The sequence below is a fragment of the Semicossyphus pulcher genome, unplaced genomic scaffold (genome assembly GCF_022749685.1).
Source record: "Semicossyphus pulcher isolate SPU_LCO1_2020_fin unplaced genomic scaffold, fSemPul1.0.p SCAF_6, whole genome shotgun sequence".
Classification (NCBI taxonomy): domain Eukaryota; kingdom Metazoa; phylum Chordata; class Actinopteri; order Labriformes; family Labridae; genus Semicossyphus; species Semicossyphus pulcher.
The window spans coordinates 12,984,408-13,009,612 of record NW_027211737.1 but is presented as its reverse complement, the minus strand read 5'-3'; the positions used below and the strand labels follow the sequence as shown (position 1 = coordinate 13,009,612).

General features: G+C 40.6%; 1 protein-coding gene across 1 annotated transcript; it reads left to right on the top strand.

Annotated features, from left to right (window-relative positions):
• Nucleotides 1-371: 371 nt before the first annotated feature.
• loxhd1b (lipoxygenase homology PLAT domains 1b) lies at nucleotides 372-25,081 on the top strand. Its single transcript, XM_069682423.1, has 42 exons — nucleotides 372-654; nucleotides 2,116-2,230; nucleotides 2,761-2,841; nucleotides 2,989-3,173; nucleotides 3,390-3,488; nucleotides 3,613-3,761; nucleotides 4,849-4,972; nucleotides 5,419-5,528; nucleotides 6,155-6,295; nucleotides 6,379-6,514; nucleotides 7,226-7,386; nucleotides 7,471-7,557; nucleotides 8,245-8,380; nucleotides 8,472-8,626; nucleotides 9,125-9,285; nucleotides 9,387-9,463; nucleotides 9,547-9,743; nucleotides 9,875-10,067; nucleotides 10,156-10,316; nucleotides 10,403-10,724; nucleotides 12,233-12,384; nucleotides 14,263-14,396; nucleotides 14,538-14,683; nucleotides 14,880-14,984; nucleotides 15,087-15,215; nucleotides 15,302-15,466; nucleotides 17,185-17,366; nucleotides 17,443-17,559; nucleotides 17,743-17,905; nucleotides 18,285-18,439; nucleotides 18,525-18,734; nucleotides 18,854-18,980; nucleotides 19,712-19,920; nucleotides 20,150-20,335; nucleotides 20,438-20,565; nucleotides 21,891-22,008; nucleotides 22,266-22,443; nucleotides 22,571-22,756; nucleotides 22,842-23,012; nucleotides 23,150-23,282; nucleotides 23,553-23,708; nucleotides 23,796-25,081. Exons 1-42 carry the CDS (start codon nucleotides 372-374, stop codon nucleotides 24,274-24,276), a joined length of 6,804 nt encoding a protein of 2,267 aa, XP_069538524.1. The 3' UTR covers nucleotides 24,277-25,081.
• Nucleotides 25,082-25,205: the final 124 nt, after the last annotated feature.

Sequence of the window (25,205 nt, the reverse complement as noted above, 5' to 3'; positions counted from 1 at the left end):
ATGACGAGGACTCAGAGGATCAGGAACCAAAGCCCAAGAAGAAGAGTAAGCGGGTAGGTGAGTCAGAGGATGCTGGGAGATCGAAGAAGAAGAAGAAGTTTAAGGACAGTGATGAAGAAGGATACAATTCTGACACATCAGGGCCTGATGTGAGAAGCACCAAGAATAGAGGAAGAGATAAGGAAAAGGTAAAAAAGAAGAAGAAGAAGAAAGTCAAAGAAGAGAGCGGGGATGAGTTGAGCAATGACTCACAGAACTCAGATAATGAGGATAACAACAATGACTCCAGGAGTAAAAAGAGAGGACACAAACTCCCCGATGTGATTGAGACCACAAAGAAAGGATCAAAGAAGTCCTCGGTCAAAGACAAGATGGGGTCGAAGGATAAAAAGTCCAAAGATGAAGATAAAAAGTCGAAGAAGAACTCGGAGAAAGAGGAGGACCAGGCAGCTGGGGATGAGGAGGAAGGGAAGAAGAAAAAGAAAGAAAAGAAGAAGAAAGGCTCGGAGAAGGGTGAGAGTGATGAAGACAACAAGAAGACAAAAGGCAAGAAGAAGAAGGTTGAAAATTATGTTGAAATCTACGAGAATGAGCTTCGCAACTACGAGCCAGAAAAGGTGGAGAACTACGAGGATGAGTATCACAAAAAGAAAGGTAATTACAAACTCTTTACTTTAACCTGTGAAATGTTCTGAGGTTAGCTGTGGAAGCGACAAAATTAATGGAGAGAGCACGTTTCTTTGCATTAATTTGAAGCAAGTTCTGTTTGAAGAAAGACATCTGACACTTAGAGACATGAATCCTTGATTGCAGTGACAGGTTTCTGAGCGGCTCCGTCATCCTTTGGTTTGATGTTCATGGTAACATTACACTGGGTGAAGCGGTATCCATGTATCGTCTGTATGTTATCTCAACCTACAGCTATATGACACCTGTCACTCCCGTGTTTGCACAGGATAGCTTCACATCCTAATAAGAGCCCTGCAGCCCTCTATAGTTACTTTTTGGCTCTCACTGTTGAATGTGAAAATCTGAATGTAAAGCTACACTGAATATTTATTTCATCTTCACAAAACATTGGTCATATGGTAATTCTAACTTAACCTTTACTATGAATTCAGTTTAATTAAACTAAAAACCTATTTATGTCTCCTTAATTTTTGTATTATTCTTTCATAGTCAGTTGGCTTTTCAGTTCACAGTACAAGTTATTTAAAAATATCTTATGTAAAGATATAATCAAAGATTTTTAGTTAAAATGATGCATGTTAGGTATCTCTTGTCAGATTAGTTAACACAATGGTGAACACGCCTATGGCCAATGATAAAAGCTCTTGCATTTGCAGTATTCTTTGGTTACAAACAGGGTGTCGAGTTGGTATTCTGGGAAAAATTACAAGCAGTGTCCATCAGCCCAGGTGTGGTTGGCCCTTCCAGAGACAGTGTGCTCAGGTGGTGTACCATTTTCTCCACGCTCTGCTGAGTTGCAAGTAAACGGTTATCACGGCTGAACAAACAAAGAAAAGATCGATCACCACAGAACTATGAAACTTCAAAAATATTGCTCCAAATCCAAAGGACCTTCAGATGAAGACAAGCAGTGGTTATGTCAGAGAGAAAACTGTTTGGATCTCTGTTAGAGTGAGGTAGTAACTGCTTATCATCAGCTATAACTATACATGTTACTATACAGTCATAATATTATTTTATTTATTTATTTATTTTGGCCTTTGTATGCCTTTATTCAGAGAGGACGGTGGATAGTGTCAGAAACAGGAAGAGAGAGTGGGGATGACACACGGAAAGGGGCCGAGGGGGAAGTCTAACCCGGGGCCTCCTCATCCAGGACTGTAGCCTCTGTACATGGCCCTGTTTGCACTTACTGCACATAATGAGACTTGCAGTTTGATGATTCCCAGCTGTACATGAGATAAAAAAAAATTAAAGTAAAGAACTAAAACACACAGGTTATAGCTGTACACTGTATATCACTGTATATATTTACTGTTGTACCTTATCATCTTGGCCCTTGTAGCACATTTTCCCCTGTTTTAATCTCACTGTGCATCTGCTTCCTCAAACACACTTGTGTTGTTATGTTATTAATCCCTCCAGTGTATGAGGTGGTGACCATCACTGGTGATGAGAGAGGAGCAGGCACTGACGCCAATGTGTTTGTCACTCTGTTTGGAGAATATGGCATCACTCCAAAAGTTCACCTGGCCAGCAAGTAAGTCCTCCTTAGTTTATCAGAATTCACATGTATGGTGTATCATCTGTACTTGTTGGGATGAAGATGAAAGAATTAAGTCAAATTAAGAACAAAGATGTTATTAATGCAACTGCTTTATCAAGAGGCGTCAGTCATAACCATAGCCAGTGAAACCACATATTTGACTGAGAAGGTTCTTAAGCTTGAACTAAAACTCTGTTTTTTCCCCTCTTCAACAGCACAGAAAAGAGGTATTTATTTCCTAATGCACTGGGGGTGTTATTTTGTAAAGATTGACAAGATAGCAGACTGTGTGCTGGGTTTTTGCTGATGAATTTGCATGTAATGATTAGCCGCATGATTTTTGGCAAAAAGCTTTTTGTGTCGTTACGCAACAAGAGTGAGTTTGGAACATGTTCTTACTTCCCTACATCAACTTAACATTTCCCTGTTTCAATCTTTTGCACTTGTTTTTTAGTTGAAGACTTTGGTAAGTGAAGTATGATGAAATCCATTGTGCATCTCATATTTTATCTTTGTGACTTCAGGAGTCGCACGGCTTTCGAAAGGGCCAAAACTGATGTGTTCAGAATCAGGACTCACAATGTTGGACCTTTGAAAAAGATAAGGTGCGTTAGACACATTAGTCTCAGTATTGCAGCTCAAGCAAACTCTGTTATCCTTTATTTCAGGAAAGAGAATTTATTCGTACTCTGAACTTGTTTGCAAGAAGAATAACAATTATTTATTTGGATGTAAATCTTCTGTCGCTTCAGGATTGAGCATGACAACACCGGCATGAACGCCAGCTGGTTCCTGGACAGAGTGGTAGTGACGGATGTGATCAGGCCTCACCTGAGGTTCTACTTTCCTTGTAACAACTGGCTCAGTAAGGTGGAGGGAGATGGCCTTTATATCAGAGACCTGCTGGGCAGCATGGACCCCATGGACATGCCCAAATGTATGTATGCACAGATATTATTTATTTTATGTAACAAAATCCTTATTTCTTAGAAAGGTAGTACTTGTTGCATTGCTTCAAGTGAATTAGCCAGCTCACAGCCAATTACATGTTTAATTCACACAGTGGTAGCTCGTAGTTAACAGACTATTTTGAAGTGTTTGTGTGCAGTTTGTTTTTAAATGTTCTTCAACACCTTTGGTCTTGATTTTCTAGATAATAAGTATGCAGTGAATGTTTTCACTGCGGATATAAAAGGCAGTGGAACAGATGCAGATGTCTTCATCAATATCTTTGGGGAGTTTGGAGACACAGGTAAATTATAGCACAACAGGTAACACATGTCTCTTTCACATGTGAAGTCAAAACACAAGTTGAAGTTCTTCTCTCTTTGGTTGTAAATCAGGATTTGACTGATAGAATTGTTTTGCTGTTGAAGGTGAAAGGCGACTTGACAATGACAAAAATAACTTTGAAAAGGGCACCGAGGACAAGTTCACCGTTGAGGCGCCAAACTTGGGCAAAGTGAGGAAGATCACCATTGGCCATAATAACAAAGGCTCCTCAGCAGGATGGTTTGTTGACAAGGTAAGAGACGGACAAAACATTTTGTTTACTGGATTGTGTTTCTGTAGGAATTAAGATTTTTGAAATATGTAACATTAGAGCTGAAGACAAAAGCTTGTTCATCAGTTGTTCAGCAGATTACACAAGATTAACATGTGTTACTTTCATTTGTTACATCATGTGTAACGTACAGGCTTTACAATACCTTATCTTGAAACTAAACGCTGTCTTAGAGTCTCACTGTAGATCATTCTATACAGTTCTGCCTCTGCAGAGGTACTTAAGACATGTGATCCACTTGTTTCCTCTCATCTGAGACTGGTGTCCCTGCTCCTCCAATACACTCAGTGTGTGAGGCTTAGCGATGACTTCATTCAAACAGACGCATGCATGCACAAGCTCACACACACACACACACACACACACACACACACACACACACACACACACACACACAGGGCCCACATGTCGTCATTCTACCCTCTTTGTAAAGAGAAACCATGACCCATTAAGGGATTGCCTTACATCAAACAGAGAGGAGTGGGTAGATTTGCTGTTGGCTGCAGCACAGGCTGACACCAAAGATCAGCTGAAAGAACATTAATGAATCGTATCAATGCATTTTTCATTTTTGCTGGCCTCAACAGTCACAGGGACGATGATAAAGTTCAGATGTATTTGGTTGGAAATTTTGCCTTTAGAAAAATTATTTCAGCTCTGTTTTTGTGAGATTTATTTTGTAATGCAGCAAAATTAATTAGTTACAAATTATACATTTAACTTTATATTCAACTGACTTACAATTACAGACATTCAAATAATCAAGCAATCAAATTATGTCAATAATCCTTCTCAAAAGAGCATGGATCTAGCTATCCATATTATTGAACCGTCTGTATTCTATTATCCAGGCTGTAAAGAAGAAACTTTACTGATCAAAAAGAACACCGATCCAGTCTTTAATTTTTGCTAACTAATTTCCATCTGATCATCCATTTATATTAATGACAACTTGATCTGAATGTTAATCTTAATGTCTGCTTTACCAAAGACTCTCCATCACATTCTTGCTATTTTTGCATTCTTATTTTCTAACTTTTCCTTACAGGTAATAGTGGACGATATGGGAAACAAAATAGTCTATGAGTTTCCTGTCAATCGCTGGTTTGCCATCGATGAGGATGATGGGAAGATCCAGAGAGACATCTTGGTTGGGGGGAGCCAGCCCACAGGTGAGGGAGTAATTTGTCTATAAGTCTGTAAAAATCTGTCTTGTAACAGTAAATTATTTTATTCCTGGAAAGGAAACGTTGTGTCAGGGAAAGCAATCATCTTAAAAATAAAACTAAACTCTATATTTGGCTGCTTTCTCTAAATTATCAGCCTCATTTGGGAATAATGATCTGCTTGCCCAGTCTTGCATAAAGGATTGTAAGACAACATTTTTATTGCCAAGACACAGATCACTTTCTCTTTTATACCTTTAATTCTATCCAAAATGAAAAATGTGTTGCCAGCTACCCGCTGTGGGATCATTAATTCTTGGGTCAGACTATCAGTGTTTGGATCAAGTTGATTTGGCTCCTGTTCAGCTTGTTAGGGGGAGTATGGGTGCTGTGAACCACAGTGACCCACTGGCAGAGCCCCTGATAGTCTGACATGTAACTGTACCCTCCAGGTATTGTGTACAACGTCCAGATTGTGACAGGAAACATCCGAGGTGCTGGGACCAACTCCAAAATCCACATTGTGATGCACGGCTCGAAAGGCATTAAAAACAGTGGCAAGGTAACGAGAAGATACTGTTTTCAAGAGACACAGTAGACTTTTACTTTAAAAAAACAATGGCAGCTGTTAGTTTTCATTTGGGTGAAAGAGAATAGAAAAGGGCATCATGTTTAAACAGGAATGGCTGGTTAAAATATTTGTTTTTACTCCAATGAGATGTTTGTTCAACCAGAAATACAGATTGTTTTTGTTTTGCTGTGGTGACATTTTTGCTGCTAAATTGTCTTTGTTTGGTGTTACCACGCAGCTCTACCCAAAAGTCACTTATCCAGCAAACAATGAAGGCACTTCTGGTGCTTTTTTTCTGCTAATGAGTCTTATTAAGTGGTGTTTTTTTGTTTTTCCAGCCATTGTAGGTATCGACTTACATTTAATTAGAATGCCCTTGTAACTAAAGACAGTTTGTTTTTATGTAACCCAATGGGAAGACATCAAGTGCCTGAACCGATACGTGCTGCAAATGAAAAGATTCCTTTCAAACTACATCCCAGTCTGTTAATCAGTTCATTAATTCAGACCATGAGTATGAATGTGATGTGAATGTGATTTAGTCTCTTCTAGGTACATCTGCCTTACACAAGATGAATCATGATTTCCTTTAACTTTTCTTTCCATTTTTGTGTCAGGTATTTCTGGAAGAAGGAAAGTTTGAGCGCGGCCTGACAGACATCTTTAATGTTGAGATCGCTGCTCTCCTCAGTCCCCTCAGCAGAGTCACCATAGGACATGACAACGATGGAGTCAGTGCTGGGTGGTTCTGTGAAAAGGTACATTTGACGTGCACACACGCATACATGCTAACACAACAGCTTGGTTATTTACAGTGAAATAACAATCGTTATTTTTGCAGGTGGTGGTGTACTGTCCATTCACAGGGATAGAGCAGACCTTCCCCTGTAGCAAATGGCTGGATGAGAAGGAGGGAGATGGGCTTATAGAGAGGGAGCTCTATGAGATGGTCTCACTCAGGCAGAAGAGACAGAAGAGTAAGTTGAATGTGTATAATTATGGATTTTCAGCAGCAGCAGTAAATGCTGTCATTTCCTCTTTAATTTCCTGAAACACTAAGCAAAAACATTTAAAAGTCAATTTAAAACTCCATCACACATTTGCATAATGACTCAGCAGTTGGTCTACCTTCATTCTACGTTGTAATTTTTGTTGTTTGTCCCATTGCTTGTGAAATGATGTCCAATGTCTCTTTTTAAAAGAGAATAAAAGGTGAGTGCAGGATCTACGATAGTTGTTTTCCCCCATCCTCAAACAGCCGAGTGTGTGCTTTTGCTTAGTTTTTCAGTCCACACAAATAAAAAGTGCCTTATTTTATATCCATTAACAATGACACAAATTCACAGTTGGGAGCTGTCAAATGCAATAGTCGTCTTAGACATTAGAGTTTCTGTTTTTTCCAGAGAGGATTTTTTTTAAAAGCTAAATTGCAAATTCATTGGCTCCACTGAAATGTTAAGAGAATACTGCTAGTCAAACTTGCAAACACAACTTCTGTAACCTCAATGCTACGGCTGACCCTGAGTCTGTCAGAAGTACTGGGCAGTACAGGGGAAAGAGGGGCCTACTTTTACCTCTCAGTCACAATAACAAACAAGTGATGAAGATAATGGGACACCAGTTATCCGATCAAAGATTCAGCAAACCATAAGAAATAAAAGAGGGTGATTTGATGTGGTTCTCCTCAGAGCACCCCTGGTCCTTGTGGATCTGGACGTCAGACATGCCCAGTGCAGGAACCGATGCAGATATCTCCTTCCAGGTGTACGGACAGAAGGGCAAGAGCGATGAGACCAGACTGGACAACAAAACAGACAATTTTGAGCAAGGACAGGTGGACAGGTTTATAGTAAGTATCAAATATTTAGAAAATACCAACGATCAGATTACTGAGCTTCAAAATAACAGTTTTTATCCTGATGTGATTTTACAGGTTGAGCTGCCTGATTTGGGGTCATTGACCAAACTCCGTATCTGGCATGAAAAGAGAAATCCTTTTGCAGGATGGCATCTCAGTAAGGTGAGGAAATCTAGCAACTCATTAAGGTGCAGTTTCATATCTGTCATATAAGTTAAAAGTGCGGTGTGCTTATTTATTCCAAAACTCCATGTAAACTTAAGCAGATATGTTGTTACAGTCCTATCAATCCTTCTTGTCCTGTGTGTGTTAGCTCTGCAGCAACAACTGCAGCAAACTTACTAACATTAAAAAATGACCTACTTACCGTGTCTCTGTTCGTTCTTACATTCATCATGGTATATCTTTTTACAATGTTTGTGAAATGGTTTATAGCCATAATCTTATCAACAATTTACACACATTTTAACAGTAGTTCTCCAGAATTGCACAACCTGCCTTAAAATCAGTTTGTAATTTCTCCACATGCACTCTGGCTCCTGATTGATTTTATAATAGTAAAATATTCACAGGTGCAGGCATGCTGGTTCCTATTAAAGGAGACAAGTTTAGTTAGTTTTAGTTAATCTGTTGACATGGGGAAGGCATTATCAGCGTGTCTCTATCAGCATATTATATATTTAATAAACCAAAGGGTAGATATAGAATTTGTGCAATACAGAAATAAGGTCCAGGTGATTTTTGAGCTTTGAGTGTTCAGTCTTTAAACACTTAAATGAAATGATATTTCAGACAGCCCTCACTTGTCAAATTAAACAAGCTTTCCAGCATTGTGTTTTTACCAATTAGGTGACTCTGATGAAGACATTAACGAAGGAGAAGTATACGTTTCCTTGTGAGCGCTGGCTGGACACAAATGAAGATGATAACGAGGTTGTGAGGGAGCTTACTGCCACGGGAGAACTGGTCGCTGAATCGCTGCCTGGTATGTACACACACGTGTATTCAGCATGAGCAACACACATGTGCTTTGCCAAATATTGAAAAGAATATCAATGATGTTTTTCATTTTGCAGTGGTCAAATATAGAGTGACAGTTTGCACGGGGACTGTCGGAGGCAGCGGCACGGATGCATCTGTATTTCTGAATCTGATAGGAGACCAGGGGGACACGGGCGATCGGCAGCTGGTCAACTGCAAAAACAACGTCAACAAGTTTGAGAAAGGAAGTGTATGTACATTCAGTGCATCTTTGTTAAACACAGACAGAGCTTAGTTAAGAAAACATCTGTCCTTCTGCATATTCTCCTCAGTTGTGGCTTCTTTCTGTTTAAAAATTGAATGACAAACCGTCATTCAACTAAATTCTTTCCTCTATCACACACTGGAGCCAATCAGCTAATCGGTGTGCCTTTTATAAACTAATTAGCTCATCCTGTAACATGCAACTTACTGTATCTGATACCTGATAGCATACACCCCAACGATCAGGAGGAAACCCCTGATGGAGTCTGCACATTATTCATTTGTTTACATGCATAAAATAGATTGTCCTGATGGAAACTATAATGTATGTTTCATACTGTATCCATTGCACAAATACAAGAAAACATACATTGAGTCATCACATTGTTGTATCTGCTCGGTCACCTTCACTTATTCCTCTGTTTGACACATAAGAAGGCATCAAAATAAGATGCTTGCTCACAATTTTTTTCTGTCTGTCCAGCTGGATGAGTTCATAATTGAGGCGGTCGCCATCGGGCAGGTCCGCAGGGTGAGGATTGGACATGATGGCAAAGGTGGAGGCTGCGGCTGGTTCCTCGATAAAGTAGTCGTAAGAGAGGAAGGACAGGCTGAGGCTCATGCTGCAGAGTTCCCCTGCAACAGGTGCATTAGTCTCATTATGAATACACAAACAAACTGTTGTTACAGCCAGAGGAGCGTGCATGTGATGGATGAGATGTTTGTTTGTTAAATGTGCTGTGCAGGTGGCTGGACCGCAATGAGGATGATGGACAGATTGTCAGAGAGCTAGTGCCATTTGCAGATGGACAGCGTCTTTACAGTAAGTTAAAGAGGAATCTGACTTTCATTCAATGGATTTTAAACTCCTACTGATGCTCATGTTATTGATTCTGTGTGTTTCAGATGTTGGCTATCACATCGCGGTAAAGACAGGTGACATCCCTGGGGGCAGTTCGGACTCCAACGTGTTTGTCAAACTCTACGGAGAGAAAGGCAACACCAGTAAGATGATGCTGGTGGTCTCTGCCAACAACCTGGGGAACTACTTTGAGACGGGTCGCATTGACATCTTCACAGTGGAAACCTTTGATATTGGACAGGTTACACGTGTTTTGATTTCTCACACTCGATGTTGGTCTCACATTCAAGCAGATAAAAAACATAAAACAACCATCATCATTGATGCAATTATGTATCATATATTAAACAAATATATTTATTTTTATTCCAGATCAACCGTCTGATGATCGGCCATACTAATATAGGCATGCGTGCCGGCTGGTTTTTGGACAGTGTTCAGATCATGGTGCCAGTCCATGGAAAGCATTACATGTTCCCCAGTCACCGCTGGCTGGATGAGGATGAAGCTGACGGCAAGACAGAGGTGGAGATTTATCCAAGCGAGATCCTGGATATGGAACAACGTAGGCAGAACCTTCACATCATTAGAATAAAATACACACACACACACACGCACAACAGATTCATGCTCTTCATGTCTTTATATTTCAGTGATTAACTATGAGATAACAGTCGTGACTGGAGATGTGACGTTCGCTGGCACCAACGCCAAAGTGTTCATTCAGATCTACGGGGACAAGGGGAAGACAGAGGTCATTACGCTGGAAAGCAGATCCAACAACTACGAGAGGAACACCACAGAAATATTCAAGGTATCAAAGCTTTGGTTACATACGTTAAGTGAAAATGTACGTATAGATGTCATCTTTTCAGTTGAAACATTGCAACGGTTCTCCAGATGGAGGCCAAAGATGTGGGGAAAATCTTCAAGATCCGAATCTGTCATGACGGCTCAGGGATCGGGTCGGGATGGTTCCTGGACACGGTGGATGTTAAACATCTAATCATGGCCTTGGTGCCCAAAGAGAAGAAAAAGGAGGATAAGAAAAAGAAGAAGAAGAAAAAGAAAGACGAAGATGATGAGGACGAGGATGGAGGAGAGGAGATGCAGGAAGTGGTGCTGACTTATCATTTCCCCTGCTCGCGCTGGCTCGCCAAGGGAGAGGAGGACGGTGAGCTGGTGGTGGAGCTGCTGCCTGAGGATGCAGAGGAGCTGGAAGGTATGAAATTAATTTAACACTGTGTACATTTGTAGAGAGATGTGTTTATTTTCTGATAATAAGCAAAGAGATTTATACATTTTCAATTCTGGTGAGTGGCATGTTTTAACTTTGCCTGGCAGTTGAGCAGCCACAGAAGTCGCACAAAACAGTGAAACTTGCCTCTTGTTGTGCAAACTGCAGAATGGAAAGTGAACAGAAACCATCAAGATTGTTATATTTGAATCATAAAGTAGTAAGAAACTAACTGCAGACACCAAAATAGATAAAATACCACCCGCAGTGCAGTGGAGCTGTGTTTTACTCTCAGATGAATTAAGAAGAGATGAATAACTCTCACCTTAAATTGTGCCACAAAGCATGACAACATCTACTTTATCTAAACAGCTGGATACATTTTTTAAATTGTAAAGACTTAATGATAATTAAATTAATCTATCCATGTCCATTTTTCTTTAAAATGACCCTGAACATCACTGCCATGCTATTTAGTATGCCAGAAGAAGATTTAGTAAGTTTCAAAACATGTTTTAAATGCAGTTTTTTTACTATATGTAAATCAGTTATCTTTGTTTTTTTAGTCCAGTTTACTCTTGAGAACCCAGCTATCTAAATATAGTATATAAAAAACTGTTCTTTTAACTACAAGACTTTTCAGACCTTTAATGACAAGACTTTCCAGTGCTCTCTCCCTGGCTTTTATCAAGTCTATAAGATATTCCAACAGCGTAAATGAACTCCAGTTATAATGACTGATTAAAGCAAAAACAAGATGAAAGATAAACATGAACAAAAAAGATTAGAAGCCTTTTATGTTCAAGTTGGATTCAAGTTAGATTAAGTCGTGTTTGTTTTCCAGTAATACTGTACACACGTCAAGTAAAGTAAGCTTTAAACCCTTGGTTCTCAACTGGTGGGTGGGACCCAAAAGTGGGTCGTGTAGCTGTTTTCAGTGGGTCACGGATGTGTGCTTGAAAAAAAAAGGTCGATGCTGCATTTTATTTTGAAGGACATTGGTTTCCTTTGACTTGTGTGCAGTAGTAGTGTAGTTTATTCACACTCCATGTATCCACTGATTGGGTAATCCCAGCTACAGTTACATTTACATTCTTGAAACTAGCCCAGTTGTGACCAGTTGAGAACCACTGCTTTAAACAATGCAGGGCAGGTCTTATTCTATGGTTCTTTTCTTTTCCTGTTCTCGTGTGAGCAGAGCATTGTCTTCATTATTCATTAATAATACACCTTCCCGAAAGAGCTCTTTGTGCCAATCCTACCTTTTAGCAAATCTTGTGTATTGTTAATGACCACAGATGTGTGTACATATATGCTGACACATATAGAAAGAAATAGTTTTTTGCTCGATTTCTGTTATTTTCAGTATTTTTTGGCCCATTTGTAGTGTTGTAGTCTCGGACCTGCGTGGCCTGATTTGACACAGTTTCCTGACCGACATTCTCGACGGGTTAAAGAGGTGTGAGTAATTCATCCCTTGTGTTGTCTGACAGTCAACACCTACGAAGTGTGCGTCTTCACTGGGGACATGCTGGGTGCTGGGAGCGACGCCAAAGTCTTCATTAATATTTACGGAGAAAATGGAGACACCGGAGAGCGCTATCTGAGGGACTCTGACAACATCAACAAATTTGAGCGGGGGCAGGTATGATGACTTCTTCTTTTTAAATCAGACAGAGATAGAGGGAAGGAATCTCAAAACATTCATTATTGTTATCAGTGAAGTGTAAAGTGCGAGGAAACATGCTCCACGAAGGTTCATATATAAAACTGGCTCAAAATGTGTCTTTAATTGACTTAAATACATAAACCAGCTTAAAAAAAACAAGCCATTGAGTAAATTCTGGGCTCATAAGTATAGAAATGTTTTTTGGAGTCTGGGCCTCAAATTGAAAGCGATATCTTTTTAGGGCTGTACAGTTTTACCCAGTTTCTTGGAAGGGCATCCTGCTGAAATAAAAATTAACCAGCAGTTAGTCAAAGACTTCAGCACTTCCACGCAACATGAGCCTCGCACCAAGGTGTGGGTGGGAGTGTATTCTGGTAGGATTACAAGCTCTCCTGCAGGCAAGCCAGCTGTGACTGAGAGGAGCTATGAGGAGTCCTCTGTGTCACAAACCTGTCCTACTTCTACTCATTACTTAATCCAAACCTGTGAATTATTCATCTCCACACACGCCAAATTCATGTCTACAGACAATTACTTCCTTCCTTTAGTAGATTTACTTCCTTTACTTCCTCTTACTGATCTAAAGCAACAATAGCCTGTTGTAGGTCAGGGGGGGATTTCCTGGTTAGAAAAACTACCACAAAAGCTGTATATTTTCGTATAACTCAATGAATGTAATATACTTATACCACAGTGTTGACTGATGTGTATTAGACCCAAAAAATAATATAAGAAGGTTGGTTGTTCAACTGTTGAAAACAATCCCACCACAAGGTCCACTAAATAGTTGTCCTAGACCTTTCAACAATATCAAACAATCTTCTCTGACCATCTGTTTACCTTTTAATATTGCTATTTCATTATACTTTATAGAAGGAAGCATTGAACCTTTTTCCTCTCTGTGTAATATTTGATTCTTGCACAAGTTTCCATAATAACATGTATGCAGTATGATCAACAAAAAACATATCAGGCAGTGATAATTGTTGTTAATTACACCTTAATGCATCAATAATTTTAATCCAATTATTAGATAGTACAATGTGAAAGAGTCCATTCTGCATAATTGATTTTATATTTTGTTTCTAATATTTCTGTGCCTTTATAAAGTTACACTTTGCTACTTTGGTCCGATGAAATACAGGCCACGAATTGTACAGACGTCCTCAAAGTCCCTCAAGCTGGCGTCCATTGATAAATAGGTTCCGACACGTCAGCACAACAGAAATATGTTGAAAACAAATAAAACACATTGTCCATGTAAAGGCATATCAACAAACATTAAACACAAGTTAAAGACAATTTACCATGTGCAGAATAAGGTTATTTTGGGGCTGTATGTCTTTCCTCTGCAGCCATGTTGCTTCTGACCCATAATGCCATGGGGCATACTCTTAACTAAACGCTGGTCATGTGACTCGTAACACCATACATCAAAATACAACCTTACATAGTTTAATGATGGTATACTTTGGACAATTTTTGATCAATGTTAATTGTTTTTAACATCATTAAACATTTTTAATGGATATATGAACTCAATATTCATTAATTATGACAAACATATAAAATAAACAACTCAATGTTAAATGTCTCTGACACAGTAACACAATTTAAACTTTAGTTGCACTGGAGTATTATTACCCTGTGGTATTGTTAATTTTACTCAGGTAAAGGATCAGAATACTTCTTTTACACCTTGGTGTCATTTTATCCCACATTTCTCCCTCACCCTACAGCTCCTGTTATCTTTACTTCGAAACATCAAAAAAATATACCCATAAATCTTTTAAAATAACTTAATTTACAATAAGTCTATTACTGAACAGCATATCCTGTTGCTGTGTTGTGCAGGAGGATGTTTTCACCGTGACAGCTGTTGATCTGGGTCCTTTGAAGAAGCTACGAATCCGACATGACAACACTCAGTCTCACTCAGCTTGGTACCTGGATCGTGTTGAGATAGTGGACACAAAAGATGATACAACGTGGGTGAAACCAAGTTATTTTGTTAACAGGAAAAAAGATCACATTGTACTGTACACTTTGAAATAGTATTATTTTCACAACTGATAATGATGTATTGTTTTTGAATCAGACACTGATCAGAGGTGTTTCGGGCTTCATAGGTACTTCTTCCCCTGTAACCGCTGGCTGGCAGTGGACGAGGACGACGGACAGATAGCAAGAGAGCTGGTTCCTGTGGACGAGGCCTTTATGAGGAAGGACGAGGATGAGGAGGGGACAGGCGCTACTCTGGGCCTGGAGCAGAAATGTAACACACTTTCAAAGCTTGCTCATCTCTTAAATATATTTTATTAGTAGATGGACAAGATAAAAGGGAGCCCTGTTCAAGTATTAATGCAAGTGCTGCTTGAACATTCAGGTGTAGACAGGAGCAAAGAGGGACTTGTGTATTAGTGTGAAGATCAAAAGCATTCAAGTACTGACATGTTAAATTTATCTTACAGCGATGTCGACTACGTATACTCTCAAAATAAAAACCGGGGAAAAGAAATATGCCGGGACTGATGCCAACGTCTTCGCCATTCTGTTTGGTGAAAATGACGACACAGGTACGATAACTCACCAGCATCCAGGATCACTTCATGCAGCTTTGTGTTTAATCTTACTGGCTTCAAAACATCTCAATTTAAACATGTTCATATCACCCATAGGGATTATCAACCTAAAGGCTTGTAAGAACTACAAGAATAAGTTTGAAAAGGGGATGATCAATGAGTTCACTGTGGAGGCGGTGGATTTGGGCGATCTGGAAAAGCTTCGAATTGGGCATGACAACTCAGGTTGGGAAAGAAAACGGGTGTAAAAATAAGAAGTCATAAGCACGACACGATAAGAAACTGAATAACATAACCTTTTCCTCTCTCAGGGGGTTCGGCTGGTTGGTTCTTGGACTGGGTCGAGGTTGACGCCCCCTCACAGGGTCAGAGAATGCGTTTCCCATGTGGCCGCTGGTTGGATAAAGGAGAGGATGATGGGGCTATTGTGAGAGACCTCTATCCCGCTGATTTACAGACTGAACTCTACATGCCATGTGAGTGAACAGCCCTTGGAAGTACTTAAATCCATTAGTGAAGGAAGCAATGTGCTCATTGAGAACTCTTTCTATAAATATGCAAAGTTTTACTCGTATAAAAGTGTGGATGCATTAGCTGTAAAATATGCTCAAAGCACTCCAACTAAAGAAGGGTGCTTTGTCGTAGCTGGGACTCTTCAATGAGACCTGTAACAAAGTTTTTATGTTGCTGTGGTGGCCCGATTTCAAACTTCACTACAGAAACAGGACTCCACTTCTTGGCTTACACATGAAACAGTCCCGATCACAGCGCTGCAGTGGTAGATACGATTGCGTCCATGTTGGCTGGTTTTGTTTTCACTTTGAACAAGGAATCCAAAAAACACATTACAATGTGAGGCAACTACTTATTTAATTCAATTATAGCTACAGCCATAAAAGCACAACAGAGCCCTGAAATACCCAAGAGACAGTCTCGATATCTTCATATTACTCACATAAGATATAAAGCTGTGCACACAAAATAATATTATGAACTAGGGATTTGTTTTCTTTCGAACACAAGATAAAAACATATGTCTGTGTGTGTGTGTGTGTGTGTGTGTGTGTGTGTGTGTGTGAGGGGGGCTTCAGATATAGATGCTAATATTATTAAGCCCTAGCCCCATGAGTCACCAGGCTTGTAAATTTGATAGCCAAAGTAGATTATTGGCCAAATATTAACTGTAAATACCTAAACACAAAACGGAAATTGTACACACCCTTCCTCAATTGTGACAGTTCAATAAATGAAGACATTACCAGGATGAAAATATGCGTCAATAAAAAACTTAAAGGAGCAGTTCGCCCCTGGAAAAAGCCGCTGTCAGTGAAAGCTGGTGTTCTCTGTGATCGATAGAAGCAATAATATTTGAAATTGGCGCCATAGCTGTGGAGAAAGTTGTATTAACAGCTCGTGGTTTCTCCCATTCTACATTCCTACAACACCCAGCATGCATTGCGCCCCTCCCTCTGAAAGGAACGGCCCAGCGAGAGACGCTGGAGTGAAATACGACTTTTCAGTCAAGGACATTGATCGCTGCAGGCAATGGTCACGAAAAGAATCCAAGAGAAGAGAATATACCGCTGGATGGTCAAAAAAATCTGCAGTCTGCATTTCAAACCTGATGATTCTGAACAAGACATGACATCGGAGGCGGGCGTCCTAGATTGAGGAAGTGTAGTTTAGCAAGTTTCCTGGCCTCCGCCAGATGACGCGTTTAACGTAGTCTGGCAGAGCCAAATTGCATTTTTTTTGTACTAATAATGGCATTAGCTCCCCATAATAGCATGATGGGACTGAGGTTGAAAATGGCGAACTGGCCCTTTCACTTTATGAACTCTTTTACTCCTAAAGGCCCAAAACAACACATTTGACAAGTTCTTGTTGGAGTTTCTCTGCTTCCCCTGCTCTCAATGTTCCAACACTATACCAAGCTTTATCGCTGATTCAGCAGTTCAAGAGCTGGGGCATCTGCTTCGCTAACGCTGGAACATTGTGTTGGCAAAGAATCCATTTTTTTTCATTTTGTAGATCCATCGATAATGTTGAACCTTGGCTTCAGGGATTCCCTAACTGCAAAAACGTAACTTTAGTGCCTGAGTAACTTTCAGCTCTTTTACCCAAAGAATGTGAAACCTTCTATCTTACTTTTATCAACCAAACAAAGCTGTCACCTTCTCTTTTCATTTCCCAGTCGTGCCATACGAGATAAAGATATTCACCAGTGATGTGTTTGGTGCGGGAACAGACGCTGATGTGTTCATCGTCTTGTACGGACGCAATGCACTGTGCACACAGCAGAAACACCTGTGTGTCAACAAGAGAGAGAGACGTCTGTACTTTGAGAGGGGAGCTGAAGACATGTTTATTGTGGAGGTGAGTGTGTGGATTATGAATATACATCCTGTGAGACAGTGGAAGCAGCTCTGTCAACACTGTTTTGTCTTTCCAGCTGGAGGATATCGGTGATGTTCTAGAGAAAATCAGGATAGGACACGACAACAGGGGCACCAACCCAGGATGGCACCTGGACAGAGTGGAGATCAGACGACAGCTCAGGAAAGGAAAGGTAGTAAAAAAATTAGCTTTAGATATAATAGTTCATCATCACGTACGCCCTCATTAAATGAATAACAGATTAATAATATGGCAACTCTTCTCAAACATCTCTCAGAGTCTGATATACTTCCCTTCAGAGAAATGCAGAAACACCATGGCCCAGTTTTTGAATCCGTTTGTGTTTTAATGGCAGGGTTCAGAGACGACCATTTTCCCATGTGAGTGCTGGCTCGCAAAGTCTGAAGATGATGGGGAGACGGTGAGGGAGCTGGTCCCCTCAGACATCATTACAGAGAAACTCCTCAGGGACGGGAAGCTGAAAACCACAGAAACAGAGGTGGAGGACGCTTTGGAAAGTATGTTTGAGCTGATATCAGTGGCAGAATGTTACAGAGCAAACTCGCTCAAGAATTGTACATCGGCACAAATATGAGGGACTATTTTATTTAAGTTATTCAAGTATTTCCATTTTATTCCACTTCATACATTTGCTCCTCGACAAAATAGATATTTTTTACCAAATTTTACAATGTGTCAAATAATATTGCTTGGTCACTTGGCAGCCAAAACTCCCCATCAGCTCCTAATTGTCCCACAACAGAGCTGTTGCTGGGTCAGTGGACTCCCATTGAAGCCCACTCCCTCCTTAGGCGACAAGTCCTCCAGCAAGCACAATGTTTCGCTTACTCTGTAACTGCTGGATGTGTAAATAAGCAACTCCTTTTTCCCTCACAGCTCACGCATACAAGGTGTCAGTGCGGACAGGTGATATGTACGGAGCAGGAACCGATGCCAACGTTTTCCTCACCATCTACGGTGACCTGGGAGACACAGGAGAGCGCAAACTGGCCAAATCTGAGAACAACAAGAACAAGTTTGAGAGAGGAGAGGTGTGTGAGGAGAGGTGTAAGAAGTTATGTCCCATCACAGCTGGAATTTGAAGGTATTTAAATGTGTTGTATTCTTTCGTCTCAGGTGGACAAGTTCACTATTGAGGCTGTGGACTTGGGCCAAGTGTTTAAGATCCGTATTCGTCATGACAACTCCATGGTAGGGGCTGATTGGTACCTGGACCAGGTGGAGGTGCTGGATGTGGAAACAGAGGAGGTGTACATGTTCCTGTGTGAGCGCTGGCTGTCGACAAAGAAAGAGGACAAACACATCGAGAGGACCTTCTTCGTCAAGGTTTGTTAGATTGGGTTATAGTTAGAGAGAGTGCCATTTTACTCTAATAACTGTATTTGATTTGCAGTTAGCTTCTGCTGCAGATAAATTATAAAATGAAAATGATGTGTCCATTTCAGGGGTATGAAGGTGAAAGAAACACTGATCCATACTCCAAGAAGATGGCTCAGGCCAAACTGGGGCTGGACAGAAACGCCAACAAGAAGAAAAAGAAGAAGAAGGTGGCAGTGGTGGAGGAGGGTCCAAGTAAGGCCACATAACTGATCATTGTTTCTCAAGACGTGGCTCCAGTGTGATGGAGCAAAGTACTTTAACACAAACATAAAGAGGCCGGTCATTAACTTGAGAAATTGCAGCAATACTAGTAAAAAAAGAGCCTCTATAAAATGTAAAACTTAATTAATTCAAACTGATAGTTAAGATCCATCTGTTCACGGCTTTGTGCATAAAAATTAAAGAAACTGTTCCACATAATTGAAAGAAGTTTTTTAGTTTTCCTGCCAAGATGTATATGAGAAAACAATACGACTCTTATGTATGTACACCTCAGGACAGTTATGTTTTTAAAACAGAGAAACAGCTTCTCAGATGGTAACAAAACCACCTACATGCATCTTAAAAGCTCACTAATTAACATGTTATATATTGTTTTTGTAATTCGAAAAAAAAAATGTGTAAAAATAACAACTTGTGAATATTTCAGGGGATAATGTTTATTATATAACAAGGATTGTGTCTTGGCTGACTTTGGTGACTGTGTGGAGTCTTATTTCATGGTTACAATAAGACATATAAGACATAGATTTATACCCTCAGGGACAGGATGCCTGTTTCTCCTTGTTTTCAGTATTTATGCTAAGCTAAGAAATCCAGCATTAACCCTCTCATTTCACTCCTCAATCGTAACTGAATAAGCTTAAATATCGAGATGTCAAACTCTTCCCTTAACCTAAATGAAATTCCTCTCTTCCCTCCAGTCATCCCTTATCACTTCACCATATCCACGGGCGTGGAACGCGATGCCAGCACCACAGCAAGGGTCTACGTAATCATCATCGGCCCCAACGATGCGGAGACGGACCGACTGTGGCTGGACCTGCCGGAGGGAAAGAAAGCCTTCACAGCTGGCACCATGGAGCACTTTGTGTGCTATGGAACTGACGTAGGAGAGATCAAGAGGGTGGAAGTGAGAATCTGGGACTGTCTGTGTTTCTAAATCTGTGATACTGTCTCCTCTCTGCTGCCTCCTCAGATGCTCTGTTGTTAAAAATTTAAATAAAGCCATTCTAGCTCAGCAATAATTAATTCCAGCTCTGCCTGCTTGTACCTAGATCAAACAAAATCAAATGATATATAAATTCCCAGTTCTGCCTTCCCCCTCTTTCTGTCTTTTCCTCTCTGCATCTCCTCCTCAGCTTGGCCATAACGGTGTCACACCAGAGAGCTGCTGGTTGGCGGATGAGCTGTCGGTTGCCGTGCCAACCAAAGGTATCAAGTACATCTTTCCATGTAAGTGCTGGCTGGCTAAAGACAGGGGAGATGGTCTGACTGCCAGACTGTTCAACGTGCTGGACTCCAGCACGATCAACATTATCCGCAAAGTGAGTCACAGCAACTGAAATATGAAACCGTGGAAGACATTAATTTTCCATCAGAACAGAATTTGCCTCATCTTTATCTGTGTTGTCTGCTGTGCTTTGTAGGTTATTTATTCTGCAACAGTTGTCACAGGTGACACTCAGTATGCTGGCACTGATACCAACATTTTCCTCACCGTGTTCGGAGCCAACGGGAGCACAGAGGAAATGCTGCTGCCAAAAAACGAGGACAGGTCAGTCCTCCAATTAGACCTGATTGTATTCATCACTTTCCATTAAAGGAATTGTTCTATTTTTTGGGGAAATGCACTTTTTCACTTCTTGCCAAGACTTAAGGCTGCTATAATTTATTTTTTAAGTATAATATAAGTGTAGGAATAGACAATGTGAAGAAATTTAGTGATGAACCATGAAAGTGTCACCTGCATCTACTAGTCCCCGATGTTTTACCGAGTGTTATAGTGAGTTGTAGCTTATTATTGATGTTCAGACTTCACTGTTTTGGTTACTTCTTACTGCTCTTATAGTGTCAGTTTGAAGTGAACTGTACAACAAATTGGACTGTAAAATGTGTATTGTCCCCAAGGGGCAACTTGCAACAGTAGCGCACACAATAATACACAAGAAAAAGACACAAATACAAAAACAGGTGACATAAATACTAGGGATAGACCGATTATCGGCCGGGCCGATTATCGGCGCCGATATTCGGCATTTTGACGCATATCGGCATCGGCCTTTTTTTTACTTATTTATTTATTTATTTATTTTTTATTTTTTTATTTTTTTAAGCCGACGGCCGATAACAGATCAATTTAAAACTGGGTTATTTTGGCTCTGGTGCATATGCTTAAAGGCATTTAAACAAAGTTAAGTGTTGGAGTTTGTATTATTCAAAATTTTGACGCCAATATTTTCACTTTTACTGCAAATGAATATCGGCTCCAAATATCGGTTATCGGCCTCCTTGACGACTAATAATCAGTATCGGTATCAGCCCTGAAAAAAACATATCGGTCTATCTCTAATAAATACATGCATATAATATTAAACATAACTCCCGCGGATGTCGTCATCATACAAAGCCAACAGTCCTTGGTAAATGTGCAATCACAACAATGCCTGCAGCTTGTTTAAGAACCCAACTGCTGATGGAACAAATGACCTAAGATATCTGTTGGCTTTGGCCCTCCTAGTGTAAGTGAACCTCCTCCCTGCTGGCAGAAGTCTAAACTCTGCATGAAGACGGTGGCAAGGATCTTCCCTAGCAACTAGCTATTGATCATAGTGGAGCATTTAGCAGCTGTAAAGCCAGATATTTCTCTTTAGAGATGGTAGAGACCAAACACAAAGATAAAAATGTTAATGTTAATCATTGAGTTTTAGAGGTGCTGGAACAGACAGAGCCGGGCTAGCTGCTTCCAGTGTATGTCTTAGGCTAAGCTAACCAGCTGCTATAACCAGATAGTTAGCATACAGACATGTGAGTTGTGCCAATCTTCTCACCTAACTTAGGGAATGACAAGTTATATATAAAGTGTTTATTGTTTCCCTTTAGGTTTGAAAGGGATCAAGAAGACAGCTTCAGTCTGGAGATCGATGACATCGCTCCTCTGAAGAAGATCAGGGTTCGGATTGATGGCTCTGGAAGTCGTCCTGACTGGTTTCTGGACAGGGTAACTTAAAGACTAGTTCCTATCAATGGGCAAACCCTTTGTTTATTTACATACTGCCAAATTACAGTATGTCATGGTAAAAATGCTGCGCGAATCATTCAGTCCTAAAACACTTCTTAAAAAGGGTCTGTTTTTGTCACGTATCTTCTGCTGCAACTCAACAGCGATATCCACCAAGAAAATGTGCAACTCTTGCATTTGATCATTTGAACAACACCTGACATGTGCTCAATGAGAGTCTTAATTAATGCTTTCAGATCCTGATGCGCAACCTGACCACAGAGGAGGTGTATCTGTTTACTTATGAGGACTGGCTGTCAAAGACAAAGGGCCCAAAGAGGACAAAGGTGTGTGAGCTGGCAGCTGTCGTTGATGAGGAGGAGATGGTGGAGAAAACAACCTACATCATCCAGGTCCAGACCAGTGACGTCGGAGGTGGGTCACATGTTTAGTGATTATTTTCCATGATGTACAGTATCTGTTTTCTAGTTGTATCCATGCAACTTTATAAGGCTTGTCTAAAGATATGTTGTTATCAGTAAATGCCCTTGTTAAATTTCAGGTGCCGGCACTGATGCCAATGTGTTTATGATGGTGTTTGGGGAGTTCGGGGACACTGGGACGCTGCCTCTGAAGGAGAGCGCCAACAGGAACAAGTTTGAGCGTAAAATGAAGGACGTGTTTCGGTTTCCTGACATTCTCAGTCTGGGCGAACTGTCAAAGGTCCGAGTGTGGCATGATAACAAAGGTAAGTGTCAGAAGAGCAACTTCAAATTGTACAACTATTGAAACTATAAGAACCACGATGGACTTAAGTCTCCTGCTGTAAACAGGCCCTGCTCCTGGCTGGCATCTGGAGTACATTGACGTAAAAGACGAGGCCATGGACCAGACCTTCAGGTTCCCTTGCGATCGCTGGTTGGCTAAAAATGAAGAAGACGGGCAGATCATGAGGGAGCTGGCCTGTGCCAACAACGACTCTATAGACCTCAGTGACAAAACCAGTGAGTAAGACTACAAGTCTGCAGGTGTAATTACAAGCCTTTAATTGACAGTGATGAAGGACTTTCAGAAAATGATCAACCATTTGCCAGATGTGAAATGATAATAGTTTATTATCTGTCTCTCTGCTTTGTCACAGAATATGAAATTGCCACAACAACTGCAAACACAGACGATGCCTCCACCACAGAAAATGCCTGGATTGCTTTGGAAGGGAGGAAAGCTCGTTCCAAGGAGTTTGTTCTGGAGAATAAGAAGAAGAAGTTCTTAAGGTAGTTCTTCAAAGAGAGTCTAGGTGCCCACAGTAAAACCCTATTGTGTGGCCTTACATAATCTCCCCTCTCTCACATGTTCTGTTTTTCTACTGTCTTTTATCTTGTTGCTTCACTTTCTGTTCTGCGAGTCTGCTCTCACAAGAGCTAATCCCATGAGACGCACAAAAGAAAAAGTCTTTGGCACACCAGTCAATTTAACTGTTCAGTGTTCAGAACCACAAATTCTGCCGGTGTTTGTAACTTTTTTTTTTTTTTACCTTTTCACAGCGGTGCCACTGACACGTTTGAGTTCTCGTCAAAGCACGTGGGAGAGATTGCCGGTATCTGCCTCGGCCATGTGACCAAAGATGGAAAGAAGGTGAAGAGTGAAGCCTTCTGGCACGTCATGCAGGTGGTGGTGACAGAAATGGAGCTGGGCAACAAGTGAGCAGAATCTCGTTAATCCTACATGATGTATAAAATGTGTAGTTGACTGTGTTGATGTGAATCCAAACCTTCCTTTCTGTTTAGATATTTCTTCCACTGTGACGCACAAATCCCCCTGGCATCCAAGAAGGACCAATTCCTGACATTTGAGTGCTATAAGTCCATCGAGAGCTTCGCGAGTAAAGTCCGCAACCTCGTCCCGGTCAAGTATGAAATCATCGTCATCACCGGGGATGTGAAAGGGGGCGGCACAGACGCCAACGTCTTCATCACCGTCTACGGCGTCAATGGTGACTCAGGCAAGCGCCATCTGCGTCAGAAGTTCCGTAACCTTTTTGAGCGAGGGCGGACAGACCGCTTTGTTGTGGAGATGCTGGACCTCGGGGAGCTGCTGAGGGTCAAAGTGGAGCACGACAACAGCAACTCAAACGGCGGCTGGTATTTAGAGTGTGTGGAGGTGACCAACACGGCCAACTCAGTGACAACCATCTTCCAGTGTGGAAAGTGGCTGGACGTCCATAAGGCTGATGGGCAGATTAAGCGAGTGCTCTACCCCAGATATTAGGGGGAGGATGGGGGAAGTGAAGAGTGGGTGAGCATTCACTTAGAGACTTTTTGGTCACTTGTTGACTTTTTTTCTTTTTACACAGAATTTTAGACGAGCCTTGTGTACCTTTAAGTCAAATTGTACCTCAGTTTTTTTTTACCAGTTTTGTTTTTAAGTTTGTGCCAACATCTTAGGTTACCCCTCTTCTAACGTCAGAATGAGCCATTTTCAACTAACGTTCCCTGTACAATTAAATAAAATAAAACTTAAAAACAGACCTTCAATATGCCCAAAGCAGTCGATCCAACACAACAAACATGTAGTCTTTATTTGTCCATTCTTTTTTTATGTCTAGGTTAAGCATTTTCGCACCACTGGAAAATGTCTTACTACCCTGCTTATATTGAATCAATTAACAACTACAGGCAGAAAAGAAAGAAGAAAATATTCCCACAAAGCCGTTTCACCTCATTTTAATTAGTAAGTGGAGCTACACATTAAAGCATAAAGTGTGTTCACATTGTAAAAGTGAGTGAAGAACCAACACTCAAAACACACAGTATAGATACTAAAAAATATAATTTTTCCCACAATGCAATGCACAAGGGAACATGGGGGAAAAGGCTGCTTACAGTTGCAAAGGATTACAACTAATTGTCCCAGAGAAGTTTTGGAAGAACATTTTGCTGTCTCTTTATGATGCTTAATTGACAGTGGTGTTCCAGAGCTGAAGTTTGATTGACATCCCACAGGGATACAAGTATAGTATCACCTCCTATCGACTAAGTGTATGTTGCTTTTTTTTATTTAATGTGAAAATACAGTGTACCATACAACTAGTGTATGGTACATACTATAAAGTGTCATGTATGAAACAGCTTACAGTATCATGTCTGAACCATGTGTTTGTACTTTAAACATTTTAGTTTGCTATGATTGCTGTTTAT